Source organism: Gymnoscopelus braueri (assembly GCF_963280865.1).
Source record: "Gymnoscopelus braueri genome assembly, chromosome: 21".
Taxonomy (NCBI): Eukaryota; Metazoa; Chordata; class Actinopteri; order Myctophiformes; family Myctophidae; genus Gymnoscopelus; species Gymnoscopelus braueri.
This window is the reverse complement of record NC_137623.1, coordinates 49,901,544-49,919,043: the sequence shown is the minus strand read 5'-3', so window position 1 is coordinate 49,919,043 and position 17,500 is coordinate 49,901,544. Positions and strand designations below refer to the sequence as shown.

The 17,500-nt window shown below is 40.4% G+C and overlaps 2 protein-coding genes across 4 annotated transcripts in view; one reads left to right on the top strand and one right to left on the bottom strand.

Annotated features, from left to right (window-relative positions):
- The window catches only part of LOC308077036 (uncharacterized protein), a gene marked incomplete at both ends in the record, with an annotated part of 28,343 nt that extends 16,652 nt beyond the window's left edge, over positions 1-11,691 (top strand). The window contains 8 exons of the mRNA XM_080417563.1: positions 1-102; positions 493-938; positions 1,630-1,941; positions 3,233-3,341; positions 3,849-4,053; positions 4,179-4,270; positions 10,403-10,453; positions 11,608-11,691. The exon at positions 1-102 is cut by the window's left edge and continues 451 nt beyond it. Coding sequence (XP_080273689.1) covers positions 1-102; positions 493-938; positions 1,630-1,941; positions 3,233-3,341; positions 3,849-4,053; positions 4,179-4,270; positions 10,403-10,453; positions 11,608-11,691 — 1,401 coding nt within the window. The remainder of the gene's footprint in view (positions 103-492; positions 939-1,629; positions 1,942-3,232; positions 3,342-3,848; positions 4,054-4,178; positions 4,271-10,402; positions 10,454-11,607) is intronic.
- Positions 11,692-17,071: 5,380 nt separating this feature from the next.
- frrs1b (ferric-chelate reductase 1b) overlaps positions 17,072-17,500 on the bottom strand; it is a 16,591-nt gene continuing 16,162 nt past the window's right edge. For all 3 annotated transcript variants that reach the window (XM_080417791.1, XM_080417790.1, XM_080417792.1), the window contains exon 16: positions 17,072-17,500. This exon is cut by the window's right edge. The gene's annotated coding sequence lies outside the window, so the exon portion shown is untranslated.

Genomic DNA, 17,500 nt, shown 5'->3' with positions numbered 1-17,500 from the left:
TGGAGGTCGATATTCTCCTCCTCCATAAACAAGGAGGACGATGATTCGTATCTGGACGGCCTGCAGCTGAGTGCGCAGGAGCTCTTCGTGCAGAAGGTTGAGGTGAGAGTATACTGTAGCGATGGTAAGGAAGGATGTGACAATGAAAAAATAGGATCATTTATCGCAATAAAATATGCTCACAATAATTGTTTTGCAGATAATTCAAATTATAGCAAAACTGTCAATATCCTCCATCATACTCTGGGATCAATTCACCGTTGCCAAGTTCTAGAGAGAAATTGTGGAAAATGTGTGTGTGGAAATGTCCAGATACAATTTTGGAGTAAACAGACTGTACACTGGCTGGCACTATTTACATTTGAAATACAAACCAGGCTCCCATGCCGTGATTCCGGTAAACTTTTTTTGTGTCATTTTAAGAGCATGTTTTGATCATCGCAATAATATCGTTCATCACAATTTCATTTCATTATGGTCTCATCCCTATAGGTGATGGACGCAAACGAGGGCGACAGCGACAGCGTTCAGATCGTCGAACTTCCCGAGGAGGAGGATGTGCTGGAACAACCCGACGATTCTTTCCCCAGCCCTCCACAGGAAGTGACATATAACCCTTTAACGCTTCAAGTCCTGTCAAAGATTTCAGAAGACAGCGGCGAAAACGGGAAAGACGGCAGTCACGACGAGCACCAGCACCAGCACCTCGTCTCCGATCTTGGCAAGAAGTTGCCGAAGGACTTCTGCGTCATCCAGGAGACCGTGAGCGAGAACGTCAGCACGGAACACGTGGACTTTAAGCTGGCGCGCAAACAGTGGCTGGAGATGGAGGAGCAGACCAAGAACCGGGTCGTCTTGCCCGCGACCAGACAGCCCATGATGCATGGAAGTCACAGTTTCATGTACACGCCTGTACGCAATGTGGAGAGACCTCACAGGTAGCGATTAAAGACTTAAACCCTCTAGTCTTAGAGAGCCGGACTTGAGCTGCAACTTTACTTTTTTCCCGTCTACATGAAATCTCCAAGCTCACAACGTGTCCTGTTGCAACACGTTGTGAGCTTATAGATCGGCTATTTTTGCCGAATGTTCCCCCCAGAACATTGGCTAAAACAATATTGATGGGCAATATGGATGTTGTATAGATATCTTGACACAAAACTACACATCTGTGTTGACTTATCCTGGTTTTTATCACTTAAGCTCTAATTTATAGTATATATTTAGTCAGTGGAGTATTTTTATACTTAATAAATTGCTGATCTACAACCTCACAATGCACCGCATAAAAAAATATTGTATCATCACAATACAATATAACGAAAAACATCACATGGATGCACCTGGGACGTATCATCAGTGTTGTAGCCTGGGGTCATAGGATGTTTCGGGTCTCGCAACATACACCCTCACCCAGGTGACCCAGCCAGGGTTGATCAAGCCCCGACTTACGTCCCAGTAGCTACCCACGGTCAGTCCTATAGGGCAAGACAGGGCCACTCAGTCCGCTTCTCCGGAAATACTCTGCCGGGACTCGGGGAGGCTCTGGCACGTGGCACAATATTATCGCCAAAATATTGATATCGAGATATTTGCTGGAAAATATTTGATATCTTTTCTATACTACAGGAAGGCCCACGAGCTGGAGAGCTTGACCCTGCTGGGAGACTATCCTCACACCCAGTTCAGCCCTTGCTCTGAGGATTCTGGCCTGGACGACTCCAGCTACAGGTCTCCTTACGATGACCCAGAGACTCCCATTGAGAAGGAGATCCGCATGGCGATGGAGAGAGAGGAGGACTTTAGGAGAGAGAGGGGGGGCCGAACCATCCCCAGATCCACCAGTACCCCACTCACACCGTCTTTTATCATAACATCCTCACCGGCCAAGGTCCCGCCCAACCACGAGGCGATCATCCAAGAGCCCGCCGATGATCAGTGGTGGGTACAGTAGCCTAGAAGTATTGTTACTTCAAAATAGTAATGACTTGAGTAGAAGGAAAGTAGTGATCCATAAATTACTTGAATAAGTGTAAGAAAGTATTTAGTTAAAAGGCTATTTAAGTATTGAGTTACTTCCTACGATCTGATTAATTGTTTAACCACTTAACCACACCCCAGCATCCGTATTCTGGAGAAAACGTTTGCAGAAAATAGCAGATCTACAAGCTCACATCGTGACGTGCTTGTAGATTTGCTATTGCTTTTTAATTTTATTTTAGAGATATTTAAAGTCGAGCGTCAATAGTATAGAGCCCTGAGGGACTCCGGTCAACACAGTATTTAAGTGGTTGTCAGACTGAAACTGTGTTTTGGCCGCCCATCTGAAATGACTTTGTGTCAGCTAGGGACCCTCATACAAGAATTATACTATTGTTAAAATGTTTCAAAAGTATTCATAATATTTCAATTATTAAATTATAGCTATTTTCAATGCTTGAGTGGTTAATTCAAATTCATAATGCATCCTTTCTAGAAATGTAGTGGAGTCAAAAGTACAACACAGAAGTTTTTTAAATGTAGTGGAGTGAAAGTCAAGTATCCAAAAAAAATACAAATGCTCAAGTAAAGTACACATACTCAAAAAAGGTACTTCAGTACAGTGCTAAAATAAATGTACTTTGTTACTGTCCACCACTGCCTCTAGCCTGATCCAACAAAATACTGACGTTGGCCTACAAAGCAACCAAAGGTATGGCACCCCCATACAGTATCTCCATAGCCTGATCCAACCCTTCAACCCCTCCCGCTCACTCAGATCGGCTAACACAGAGAAGCGCTGTCAGAACCTTCTCTAAAACATCCGGGACGATTCTTCTCCCCTCTGGCTCCCAAACTGTGGAACGAACTCCCCATTGCATTTAGAACTGCAGACTCACTCCCAATCTTCCGCCTTAATCTGAAGACTCACCTCTTCAGTCTCCACCTTAGCTCGTATAGCACTTTGCCGTAGCACCTGCCCTAGCCTTGATGACCTTGCAGGCTTATGCAAAGGCTAAAATGTAATTTAGATAGCATGTTATGTGGACAGATGCCAGATTAATTTGTAGACATGGCATCCTGTAGTGTGTATAGTTTCAATATACAGATTATTTATTTATTATACTGTTTAGACGGATGATAGGTTCTTGGTTTACCTATGATCCTAGATTATTTCTATGCATTTGATGTATTACCTTGTGTTTACCTTGATTACTGAGTGTCTGCTAAATGCCTGAATTGTAAATTTCAGCTTGAGAGACGGCAGTGTCGACGCGGCGGCTGGCGCTAACTCCAACCTCATCATCCTGGAAACCTCCCACCTGATAATCAGGAGCAGCTCTGAATACTGCCTCAACAAGGTACTCTGGTACCAGTGTTGATTTTGACAGCACATTTTGATTTAGTTTCATAGTCATAGTCTTTTGAATGAAATTCAATTTAGCTTTAGTCATATTTTAGTCATCTGAAATTTTTTAGTTTTAGTCTAGTTTTAGTTGGCTAAATATCAGAAGATTTTTGTCAATCTACAAGCAAAGTGTTGAGAAAGCATGCTTAGCACTTTAATGTGTCTAGCTTAATATATTTTTTCGTGTACAATTTGCGTGAGAGAAAGAGATTTTAGTGAGGGAAATCTTGAAAGATTTTAGAACAGATGCATAATTCCAGAGTTTTGCCTTTTTTATGGGCACTTTTTCTTCTTCAGTTACAGATATCGTGATGTGTCGTAGATGACATTTCTTGCGATACATCGATTATCGCAGATATCGTGATATCATTGTTATCGAGGGCCAAATCGCATCATGAGTTACTTGTATCGTCCCACCCCTAATTTACTGTACAATATTACTGTCCACCACTGTAACCAGGCGTGCGAGCAGCCCCAGGAGAAGATCTTCCTCAGCAACCCGTTCTTCAAGCTGCGCTCCAGAAGCACGCTGTCCCTGGTGGATGAGGAGATCAGGATGGCCAGAGAGAGAGAGGAGGAGCTGAGGAGAGAGAGAGGCTGTCTGAACACTAAAGACAGGTTCAACACCCCACACCACATGGAGGCCCTGGGATTCCACAGCCCAGGTAAGCTTGATTGACTGATTGATTGATTGATTGATTGATTGATTGATTGATTGATTGATTGATTGATGGATTGATGGATTGATGGATTGATGGATGGATGAATAATTTTGTACTCATTCTCTCAGATGATGTGCCAGTGAAATGCAAGTCATCTCCATCTTCACCCATGAAAACAGCGTTCAAGATGGACCGCTCTACTTTATCCTGTGAGCACAGGGTAAGACCATGCTATTATGTTATCCTTGTTGTCGGCCAAAAACCTTTTATCTCCATCTTTTTTTCCATAAATTAATTCCCTGCTTTATTGTCCAAGAGTGTCGAGCAAAAGTTGTGAAAATAGCAGATGTACAAGCTTGTCTCCTTCTTCTAGAGGTTCTTTCGGCTAACTCCTATCAGGGTCGCCACAGCGGATCTTCTGTTTCCATCTGGTTCTGTTTTCTGCGTCTTCCTCTGTGACTCCAGCCACCTGCTAGTGCAGCAGTTAAGCTCATTATATGGAAGGTATTGTGCATTTTAAGAAAGAAGCATGAAACTTTCAGCATATCATCTACATACCCCAAGGTTTGATTTCAGACGTGGAAGCACTTTCAGATTGACCTCTGGTGACCTTGAGTGGTCATTGACCTCAGAATTGCATTTTTGGCACTTTCTGCCCCATTTTTCTCCATTATAATAATATATGCTTGATAAAATGTCAGCTTTGTTCTAATAAATGAAAAATGAAACCTAATAGTCACTCTACAGAAATGGTGATTATTACTATTATGATAGTTCTGTTATGACATTGTTATAACATTAAAAACATCTAGGAGAGAGAGAGCAGCAGTAAAATAAAGAAAAACAAGAAAGAAAGTGCTAATGCATTCAAAGTGCAATATAGGTACAATGCTATTCAAAGGTGCTATTCATCTCATGTTGGTTTTGGTTTTGGGGGCAGTATGGTGAGCGTTCAAGGTTCTTATGGTTTGGGGAAGAAACTGTTGGACAGCATGCTGGTGCTTGACCCGATGCTCTTTTTTTTTTTTTTTTTTTTTACTTAAATTTTTATCCCACGATTTTGTAACCCTTATTTTTCACCCGGTGCCAATTTTCTAAGTGATCCTGGGCATTATACTGCCCTCACCAGCCCGATGCTCTTAAACCTCCTATCAGATGGCAGTAGTTCAAGGATATGGTGGGAGATAATATGGTACCATTTCTGTCAGAAACCTGTCTACGACTACCAGTGACATCGATGGGGAATCCAAGCTAATATAAACTGCAGGCTTTAAATTCCTGGAAAGTTTGCATGCTATAATAGAAGCCATTGTTCTCGCATTAATAAAGAAATAAATGAAAAAAATGAAAGGCAACTGTCCACAGCCCTCCTTTGAGACACAGAATGAGTAGATAAAAATGGTACCATAATGAGCATGAGTGAGTACACTTGGAACCATAATCTAACACTCAATGGTCTTTTTCACTCTCTTCATCTTCTCTCTCCTTATTCCCTTCAGCCTCCTCATCTTCGTTGTCTTCATCTTAGACCATGGCAAAATTCAGACTTCTGCTTCAGTAAGGTTATTGCTGCTCAAGTGGTCAGACATGAGGTCGTTAGGGATTAAGGGTCTTGCTTATGTACACCCGACATATTGTCAGGGCTGGGAATCGAACCTGGTACCTTCTGTTTCCCAGGTGGCCTCTCTACAGCTATGGCCCCCCCTTCTTCTTAATGGGTTGTAGTGGACCTCTCCTCCTTCACACTTACAAAGTCAGTCTTACAGAATGGTATCTGCAGTTTATTTCACTGCATGCCTTCAATGCTCTACAGCTGCAGCTGGAGCCATTGCCTGGGAGTAAACAGTGGGCATGACAGCCCCTCCTTTAGCAACCTCCCACCCGGATGTAGTGATGTCTCTTTCCTCTGCAGGTGGCTCGATCCGATCTGCAGCCTTCCACAACATGACCTGCAGATGAACATGCAGTATACTGTGTGCAGAATCATATTTGTCTGTCAATACAATGCGAAGAAGAACTCTGCACCGGTATCTTTTAGGTCACTGTGCGTGGCATCAAGTTCCCCAAGCACTGTATTGAGACTAGTCATGGTACTTTCTAGGAGTACTTTAAGCACATACCTTGCCCTTCTCACAGGGTAGGAGACAGTATCACATCCTAACAGGTTCTTGGAGGAGGACAACCACAAGCATCCGATAAGCACAGTGTATTTTGTCTAGGATTTACCATTGAGAATGAAGGCGATGCCACCGCAAGCAATGCTTTTATCCCAGAAATGTTCATCAATGTTCCACTGCAACCAGGGAATGACATCAGAGTGCCAGTGGGCATCATGCGGGGATCGATGATGGTAAATGGACTGCATTTAAATAGCACCTTACTAGTCTTCCTGACTCTTCAAAGCACTTTACAATGTACTTCACATTCACCTATACATTCACACACCAATGGTAGAGGAAACACAAATACAATACCCCTACCTGCTCATTGGGAGCAGGTAGGGGTTCAGTGTCTTGCTCAAAGACAGGAGGAGCCAGGGATGGAACCTGGAATCTTTGGATTCCAAGGCGGCCGCTCTACCTCATGAGCCACTGCCACCCCGCATGATGACAGACTTATATCGCACTTCCAGTCACTCAAATGGATTATACATGTCATGACGCTTGAGGTCCAGTGTGGGGTTCATACTTAATGGCAAAGCTTTTCAGTGATTTCTCAAGGTGTACAAGGGTTGTGAGCACAGGATCCAGGTGAGAAGGTGGAGAATCGATATGGACATGGATCCAGATAAATTGCTTTTTTTTTGGCAAGATTAATTTCTGGACATTCAAAAATAGACTTAGTCTCTAAGAGCACCTTTCTAAATTGACTACCAGCTAAAACAATACTTTTTCCTGGTCTTGGGCCTAATTATTACATACTTTATGCAAATTGTGCAAATGAGGAAAGGTTGCATGACCTCACCATGATAATAGATGAATTTCTGCACATCACAAACATGGGCTTTGACTCTTAAGTCACCTTTCTAAGTTAAAGGTAGGGTAAGTGATTTGCATTGGTTAAAATAAGTGTTAAATAGCTCTATATTCTGATAGTACTCATTGCTATAGTGTGTTTGTTCAGTATTAGGAGTCTCCTTGTCTCTCCACCTCTTTATTAAACAGATAAAATTTCCAATTTTATCCAACCAGGACCGAGAACTCAATCAGGATATAGATTAAACAAGTGAAATTGGAAGTGATGACACTAAGAAATGAGCAGACAAAATTGGAACTGGAACACTATACAAATTAAGCTTAAAAATGGGTACTTTTTCCTGATTGGCTGAGATTTTGACACCTACCGAAAAATGTATTTTCTGTTTATTAAAGAGCTGGAGAGACAGGGAGACATCTGTTACTGAAAAAACACTCTATAGCAATGATTACTATCAGAATATAGTATTTTAAACTTTTAACAAAATACTTTTTGTTTTAACCAAAAAATATCACTTACCCTACCTTTAACTGGACGCAAAATGTTAGCCGCAAAATGTTAGCTATTTCCAGGTAATTTGCTCATTAAGCGATAAATTTGCTGATTATGCTTATTACTCAAATTGCCCAATATGCAACTTTTAGGAATCAAGCTTAAACTCATCTGCTAAGCCTATATATGACATTTTAATCATAAAGGTTTACAGGAAACAACATTTCTGGTTTTAACATGGGTTTGACAGCCCAAAATGTGTACAGCCTCTGACAAGTCTCAGAGGTCAATTGAGAAATGCTTCCACGTCTGAAAACAGACTTCATGACATATAGAAACACTGTAGGAAGTTTCATGCTTCTTTCATAAAAAGCACAATACCTTCCATATATGAGCTTATCTTCTCACTAGAACCCTGAACGCTCACCATACTGCCCCCAAAACCAAAACCAACATGAGATGAATAGCACCTTTGAATAGCATTGTACCTATATTGCACTTTGAATGCATTAGCACTTTCTTTCTTGTTTTTCTTTATTTTACTGCTGCTCTCTCTCTCCTAGATGTTTTTAATGTTATAACAATGTCATAACAGAACTATCATAATAGTAATAATCACCATTTCTGTAGAGTGACTATTAGGTTTCATTTTTAATTTATTAGAACAAAACTGACATTTTAACAAGCATATATTATTATAATGGAGAAAAATGGGGAAAAAAGTGCCAAAAATGCAATTCTGAGGTCAATGACCACTCAAGGTCACCAGAGGTCAATCTGAAAGTGCTTCCACGTCTGAAATCAAACCTTGGGGTATGTAGATGATATGCTGAAAGTTTCATGCTTCTTTCCTAAAATGCACAATTGGTTTGCTTAACTGCTGCACTATGCATGTCCTCTCTCACCACATCCATAAACCTCCTATTTGGTCTTCCTCTTCTCCTCTTACCTGGCAGTTCCATCTTCAGCATCCTTCTCCCATGTCCAAACCATCTCAACCTTGTCTCTCTTGCTTTATCCCCAAACCTTCTAACCTTGGCTGACCCTTTAATGTAGCCATTTCTGATCATGTCCTTCCTTGTCACTCCTAATGAGAATCGTAGCATACTCAATTCTGCAACCTCCAGCTCTGTCTCCTGTCTTTTCGTCAGTGCCACCGTTTCCTAGCCGCAGGGGGCGAAGCACCAAATTCTGGGCCCTGGGGACAAAGATTCACTGTGGCCCCCCGTATGATTTTTTGCCTAGCCGTACAGCATGGCTGGTCTCACTACCGTCCTTTACATCTTCCCTCTCACTCTTGCTGGTACCCTTCTGTCACAAATAACTCCTGACAATTTCTTCTACAAGCTTGTAGATCTACTATTCATTCTATTTTTTAAACTTTTTGAAAATGAAAGTGGTTAAGTGTGTCTGTCGGTTTTATGTTGAACAAATGAAAAGTATTAACAAGATCTTGTGTCGATATACAAATTGCAGCTGTAGGGTGGAAAATCCAAAACTTGATCCAATGTAGTTATTATTTAGTCCACAAGCTCTTGTTAATACAGGTTATGTCATGCCCTATTTTGGGTATGACATGTGGTACAAAAATGTACAAAAATAGAGAAAATAGCCAATTTATAGGTTCACAATGTGTCACATCTTGACGCATTGTGAGCTCGTAGATTGCCATTTTCAATACATTTCTGCCACATTGTCGTACGGCAAAGTATAAAACAGGGCATTCATTTATGAAAAAATCAATGATCGATCAATCAATCAATCAATAATGAATTAATTAATTAAAGGTAGGGTAAGTGATATTTTTTGGTTAAAACAAAAAGTATTTTGTTAAAAGGTTAAAATACTATATTCTGATAGTAATCATTGCTATAGAGTGTTTGTTCAGTAACAGAGTAGGGTAGGTGTCAAAATCTCAGCCAATCAGGAGAAAGTACCAATTTTTAAGCTTAATTTGTATAGTGTTCCAGTTCCAATTTTGTCTGCTCATTTCTTAGTGTCATCACTTCCAATTTCACTTGTTTAATCTGTATCCTGATTGAGTTCTCTGTCCTGGTTGGATAAAATTGGAAATGAAACTGAAACTGAAACGAAAATGCATTTTCTGTTTAATAAAGAGGTGGAGAGACAAGGAGACTCCTAATACTGAACAAACACTCTATAGCAATGAGTACTATCAGAATATAGAGCTATTTAACACTTATTTTAACCAAAGCAAATCACTTACCCTACCTTTAATTGCTGCTGCTAGGTTGTTTTTGTCATATTGTCAAAATGACTTTTTTTCCTATCGATTAGTCACCCCATGGAGACTTGAATTCATGGATATCTTTTACATTTGTCACATTCCAATAATTTGATGACGACAGCGGTTCCGGTAGGAGACACAAAGAGTCTCCTTTGTGTCTCCTACCGGTCCGCTGGTCGTACAAGTATTGGTTTAGGAATGCGACAAAAACAAAAATATTTCCATGAATTCAAGTCTCCATGGGGTGACTAATCGATAGGAAAAAAATATTTTTTTGGGTGAACTATCCCTTCAAGGCCGCGACGCACTGAAAGTCTCACTGACGCAAGAGAAAAAATAAAGAGGTTACCTTTCTATTTCAAATGGTCTGTGCAACGTGTTTTTTAAACCTTATAAAGTCAATGCAAGCTTCCACACCAGTTTCGCGGAGCGAAAAAAGCGTCTTTTAATTATTCGGAACGAGTCCGAATTTTGCGTATATTCGCATATTCGCCGGTGTGTAACCGCCTTAAGAGCGTCAGCGGGTTTTGATGTGTTCAGTGAGGCTGCAGAAGTTGTAAACAATGCAGGCGTTTGGCTGTGGCTTAAGTTTATTTATTTTCAAGAAATGAATGAGTGTTTTCATTCCACCTTCAGTCCGTACTCCTGACGGAGGAGGAGGTGGACGTGGTGGAGGAGGAGGAAGAGGTGAAAGTGGTGGAGGAGTTGGAGGAGGAGGAGGAGGAGGAGGAGGAGGAGGAGGAGGAGTTGGAGTTTGTGATTTGAGCAGTGGTGGAAGAAGTACTCAGATTTTTTACTTAATTAAAGGTAGCAATACCACAATGTTGAAATACTCTGAGTAAAAGGCTTGTATTCAAAATGTTACTAAGGGTAAAAGTACAAAAGTATTTGTATCGAAAAGGTGCGTTCAGACATAGTAACTGATTTTGCTGCTCATAAACAATATAGTAATGTAGCAGGAATTATGTTCAATGAGCGGGTGGCTCTTAAAAGAGCTGTCTTGTGTTTTTCTAACCCCTGAGAGGGTACAAAATGTAACCAAATACGGGTCCATTTGTTTACACTCCCAGGGTTAAAGTAACAAAATTAACGCTGGAGGGGTGCCTGTGTACATTTATATTCGTTGTATGTGCTTGCAAACAAAACGAGTCCCTGAAATTGGTATTTGAGTGAACAAACTGTGTTCAATTTATTCCTGACTCCCAAGAGGTCCTGCTCAATCGTCTCGGGGCAGTAGACTATAGCTGCCGGCTGGGAAGGAGGAAAAACACACACCCGACCTCGGCCTGCGTTTTTGACACCTTATTTTCACACAAACAAAGTAGATTAAAACTTTGTTATTAGACTTTTGTGTTTCCATAGTATGTGTAGTGATTGATAGCATGAAGAGGCGATTAGTTGAACAGGCGAATGAACACTTTTGTCCCATCACAACACCCAGCCACCAAAGTGAAGCAATTCAAGCGATTAGAAAGATATGGTATCTTTCGGTCGGAACACACCCTTACAGTACCAAAGTAAAAGTACTCAATTTTTTTTGAAATTTACAAACATCTTGAAAATAGCAGATCTAAAAGCCACAATGCTTGCGAGCTTGTAGATTATTTTAAAATAGACAAGTACTGAAACTGACAAGACTGGCTTCATTGGTTAATGTATGTTTTGTAATAAGTAACTTGTAACTTAAGTTTTCAAACAATTGTAGTTGAGTAAAAAGTGCAATATAATATCACTAGCTTGTAAATAAAGTAGCCTCTGAGATGTAATGTAGTAGAAAATTTGAAATTGTACTTAATTAAAATACTCAAGTAAATGTACTTTTTTACTCTTGTCTTTCTCAGTTTCCAGAGGTCTACATCGGCGAGAGGCGTAAGAGTGCCCTGGCTTTGCGCTGGGAGGCGGGAGAGTTCGCCGGCGGCGACTGAATGGGAGGCGGGGCCAACTGAACGGGAGGCAGGGCCAGCAGATGGCAGTGAAAGCATCCGTCGTCACCTTCGCCGCGTGTTCGTTCCACTTTAGATGTTGCGTTGCAAATTGTTTGTTTACGTGTGTACGCGACATTACCTGGCTATCTGCTTCTGTGACGCGTAGGTTAAAAAAACAGCAAGACTGTGTTTGTGTCTACACTGGATTGAAATGAGGCACCTTATAGATGAGCAGGAACATTGAAACAAGCCTTTAAAGCTGCAATATCACTTTTTTTTAATGCAACAACCATGCAATAGACAACATTCAACCACTAGATGTCGCACTCCACATCACAACCCCTCTGTGGCATAAGGTCTCTTATTTCCCTGAGTCACATCTACAAGTGCAGCACTTGTGTTGCTTGCAACATTGTAACACTGTGGCATAAGGCTCTTATTTCCCTGAGTCACGTTAACAAGGAAGCACTTATGTGGTTAGCCCCATTGCAAAACTGTGGCATAAGGCTCTTATTTCCCTGAGTCACATTAACAAGGAGGCACTTATGTGGTTAGCCCCATTGCAACACTGTGGCATAAGGTTCCTTATTTCCCTGAGTCATGTCTACAAGGCAGCACGCATGCAGTTTGCACCATTTTAATGTTGAGCCTGCATGCATCTCTAAAGGGGAAAACGTACCTTTGCCAATAAGACACATGGATTATTGCGTCCTTCAGATTACAGACATAAGACATTTGCACCTCCGTCTACCTGCTCCTCTATATAATAGAGAAATAGTTGAGTAGGACACCTACTGGTTGAGTTATTGCATGAAACTAAAATCACAATTTATCCTCCACCGAACCAAACATTTGTTTGTGTGGGGGATCTGCATTCAAATCCTAGGTAGGACACAAAAGTTATGGATTGCACCTTTAAACTCAAAACATGTAGCCGAACAACTGGCGAACAGCCTCAGAACATTGCGATGGCTGCAGGTAATGGGAAAGATGTCAGTCTTTGGTGGAAACCTTGTATCTCCATATTTATTTTATTTATTTTTAATAGGTCAATCAATGCTATTGGTCACACTTTGTATCTTTGTGGGTCTAAAGATGTAGACCATAAAGCCCTATCTTATACTTGGGAATGAATGGTTTTGGACATATAAGGTTTCCACCCGACAGCGACAATATGTATTTACGTTAGGGTTTACGACAATCATCGGCCGATAACCTTAAAGCGGGTGAGTTTGCAAATATGCTCTGAGAGCATCAGAGCGAACTCGGAGTGCTCAATGGTAATTCAGAACTCTTTTAATATTTTTTAAATTAAACACAAATCTTCTCTTATTGTGGGTCCCTGTCACAAAATCTTTTCAGATCCGCAGCCAAAATAAATGACGATTTGGGGTTCCTTGACATGAAAATGTTCGAGAACCACTGCTCTAGACAGTATTCAACATACATCTACATGAAATAATCATGTTTATACATGGATTGAATTAATTGTTAAATATGAAAACGGCAACGTTTGTTAATGAGTATCTATTCTGACCGTTCGTAAATTAACTGATATCAAAGTGCTCTATGACGTCAACAGCAGAGCACTCTGAAATCAGAGCAGATTATCAGAGCGTATTTACGATTACACACTTAAATGTGTGAAAAATATCTATAAGGGAAATAGTCTTTGTTTTGCCTAGATGCCTGAATGTTAATGTACTGTCACGGTAATGTAAAGTCCAGTTTGATAAACTTTTTCTTGATATTTGACGTGTAAATCAGATTTTAAAAAGACGTATTTTAATGTTCTGTCTTGATAACGCAACTGCTATATTGCTATTATGTACCGTATGTACAGTATATTTATTGTATTTTCATACTGTGCTTTTATTTTGTTTCAAGAAATGCTGGAATTGGAGCTTGGACTTTAACTTTCCCGTAACTGGAAATGTTAGAATGGTAATTAACAGTGAAGAAATTATAATTATTTCAAAATGTGTCAAAATCTTTCACAAATAGCTGATGGACAAGTTTGCAACGTGTCGCATCTGCTGCTTTCAATTAGCCAAAGTATGAGATAGGGCTTAAGTGGTTAATGTAATGTTACAAGTAAAAGGTATATATGCTACCTTGGCCAGTATTCAAAATTATACTTGAGTAAAAGCACAAAAGTACCTAAAAGTAAAAGTACTTATTAGTATGTAGAATGTCCCGTTTCACAAGTTGTTTTAAAAAGTTTTCAAAACGTGTCAATACTGTATCTTTCAAAAATAGCTGATCTACGAGCTGATGTGACACGTTGTATAAGCTTGTAGATTGGCTATTTTTTTAAAAGATTAAGTGTAAAATAGGGCTTAAATCATTAATGTATGTTTTGTAATAATATGTTTACTAAGTAACTTGTAACTAAAGTTTTCAAACAATTGTAGTGCAGCAAGAAGTGCAATATAATATAAAAGTATAAAGTATTGAAAAATGGCTCAAGTAGAGTAATTGATTACCTCAGAATTGTATTTAATTACAGTACTTGAGTAAATGTACTTTCCACCACTGGTAGGAATGACTTTGAACAAACTTCAGGGATATATTCCCTATTCAAACCTAGCATTTGTGAACTTATTTTGCATATGGAAATTCAAACACTAATATTTCTGCTTTATAATATAAAGTGGTATTAGCCATAGACTTGACTCTTGTTTCAAAGGCACTTTTGTCCCCTTTAGTTCCCTTTAACGATACAAAAACGCACTAAAATGCACATGCACTGTGCCAGCTAGACGTTTTCACACGGGAAGCGACTGACATGCCTGTCTTTTCTTTTCAATGAGAGGCGAGGTTGGGGCTGTGTCATGTTCGTGCTTGTCTCACGCACATCCGCTGGCATTAAATACAAATTTAATCGGTTACTCTTTGTAGTGAAATAATAATCTAAATATGCAAAGTAACTAGTAAATAATGTTTTTCAAATAATTGTGGCTACAATTATTTGAAAACCACAAGGTCATGGGTTCGATCCCGGGCACCGCCAACTCAGCGTATGAGTAGCACGGCTTGGGTGCGTCAAGTCGTGCGGAAAGCACTGGGAGCTGATGGTAGGTGTGGCGCTACACCTCAGCAATCCATCTCCCAGGGGTCTAGCACATTGTAACGGGGTCAGACTCCCGCGTTATCGGCTGATACCGACAATAAGACACTCCCGAACCTACTGAGATGCAGCGGAGTAGAAGTATTACACTGTATTAAAAAATGATGTAAATGCTCAAGTAAAAGTACCGTAAGATGTACTTAAGTACAGTATTTGAGTTAATGTACTTTGCACCACTGGTCGCTCCCCATGTGAAAAGTTCTTTAGGCCTCAACAAGGGGCATTGGTATGGCTTTATAATTGTACATGTAAATTCTAACCAATGTTTGGTTTTCGTAGGTTTTTTTTTGTGAGTTGTCATTTACAAAATAAACGTTCCAGCTTGTCGGAACAGCGGCTTTGCACGGCATCAGCGTGACAACTCTTAACTCTTTGACATAATGTTCATCATGATGTTTTTGTAATGTAAACGCTTCCATTGCTTCAGTAGAAATGGCTAATGACCACATGCACTGACTTGCTTTGCTGATGTTCTAAAATAGAAAAAGTCCCCTGCTGTGAGAAAGGTCAACTCCCGAAAAACCAGGTGTTTCCCAGGGGAAATGTCCTGGCCCCGCCCCTTACATCCTGGGACCGCCCCTTATGTGCGGCCCTGCCCCTTACATCCTGGGATCGCCCCATGTGTCTGGCGGGGCGCCCTTTGGTCCTGCAGCACATAGTGTTATGTGCCTGATGTGTGTTCATGTCGGCTCAGACTGGCTTGTCTTGACAAGTTAAAGACCTTTAGTGAAATGAAAAATACTGTTTTCACACTTTAAGAGCATACCCGCGCTCATAATGAGGACATATCTATCATTAGATGCCAATCAATCAAAATTCCCTAAAGTCAAATTTTGCTAAACCATGGCCATACTGGTGAAACACCTGTTTGTTTTTTTTGGTGAGTCCTCACTTACTGATGTCTTTATGAAGATTCTTGCCATTGTTTTCTTCATGGCAGTGTTCAACGTAGGGTCGATTTTTGCCTTTGTTTTATTCATGTCATGAGTTCCAAGAGATTATTGCAACAATAAATAATGTATCTCAAAACATGTGGCTTTGGAAATTACTGACTGAACTTGAAACAACATGGATCCTTGAGGCATTAAAGCTAAACTATATTAAAAAAAAGGGGGGGGTAGTGAATTAAATGTCATTATGACCAATCTAATCTGTACTGGTTGACAAGTGGTACTGCCTGAAGGTCAAAATGTCTTCCCTGAGTGAGCAGGCAGGCCCTATAGAGCATCGCAGTTCCCGCCCACTTCCTGGTTTTTCGTGGTGCGGGAAGGAACAACTCAATGCATTTTTCCCATTGACATTTCCAAAAATATTTATATCTATTAATTTAAGCCTCGAATCAAGCCATCATGACATGACATGAATCATGACCATAAAACGTTTGATTCTGTGATTATTATTTTTTTAAACGGCAAAACAAAGGGTATTTATTAAATATAGTATATCATATAATTAAATATAAAATCACAGAAAAAAATGTTTTATGGTCATGATTCATGTCATGTCATGATGGCTTGATTCGAGGCTTAAATTAATAGATATAAATATTTTTGCAAATGACAATGGGAAAAATGCATTGAGTTTTTCCTTCCGGCACCAGGAAAAACCAGGAAGTGGTTTTCAGAAGTATTTTTATATTGTGGTATTGCTACTTTTACTTAAGTAAAATATCTGAGTACTTCTTCCACCACTGCCCTTAAGCCATACGACAAATATAATCTACAAGCTTGTGGGTGGGCTGTTTTTTAATCCAATGTGACAAATGTTTTGACAAAATGACAACTTTGCCCAAAATATGGATGCGGTTGGTGGATGTGGTTAACATCCGTTTTTTAAATGGTGATATTATCGAACATAAATATCATAACATATCAGACAGTCTACGGTCCAAGAATTGCAGATCTACAAGCTCGCCGTGCTATGAGCTCCCGGTTTGAATGGGTTAACAGTTAACACACAATTGGTTAAGAGACTAACAGGACACAGGTGGAGAACATGGGTAGGTGAGAACAAGGCATGGCCTTTCCTGGAACCACAGCTGCTGGGTCGAAAAATCAAATCAAATCAAATTCAGCATGCTGATTGAGAGCAGAGGTAATGAGGCAAGTCACTGCAGTGTCAAATTCATCCACCTTTCACTGAAAACACTTCTGTTCTGCTGGGTCCATTTTTGGCTGGTTTGTACTGTCACGGTGCGACTCAAGAGAAGTAGGACCCAAATGCAGGACAGACAGGCAGGAGCAGGGCAGGTCAAATGCACAAGGATTTATTCACAAAAACCCAGGAACACATGGAGAATAAATGTAGAACTGAACACAATCAACCACAGCACACAGCAACAACAGTTACAAACTAGCAGGTTACAGCAAGAACAGTGGGTTTAAATATACCCAGGGTTAACTGGACACAGGTGAACACAAATGGTAATTAACACACAATTGGCTAAGAGACTAACAGGACACAGGTGGGGGCATAACTAATCAAAGGGTAGGTGAGAACTAGCCTGGGATCAATACCATTTTCGGGTTTCTGATCCGGTCGGAGCGGAAATACATTTACAGGCGGCCAGAACCTACGTCCGGAACCTCCGGTGCCGCGCACTAAAATATGTTCAGTTTATTATAGGAACAGTGCGATGTCTACGTTGCTGTTGGGCAGAAACCTTGTATCTCCATATTT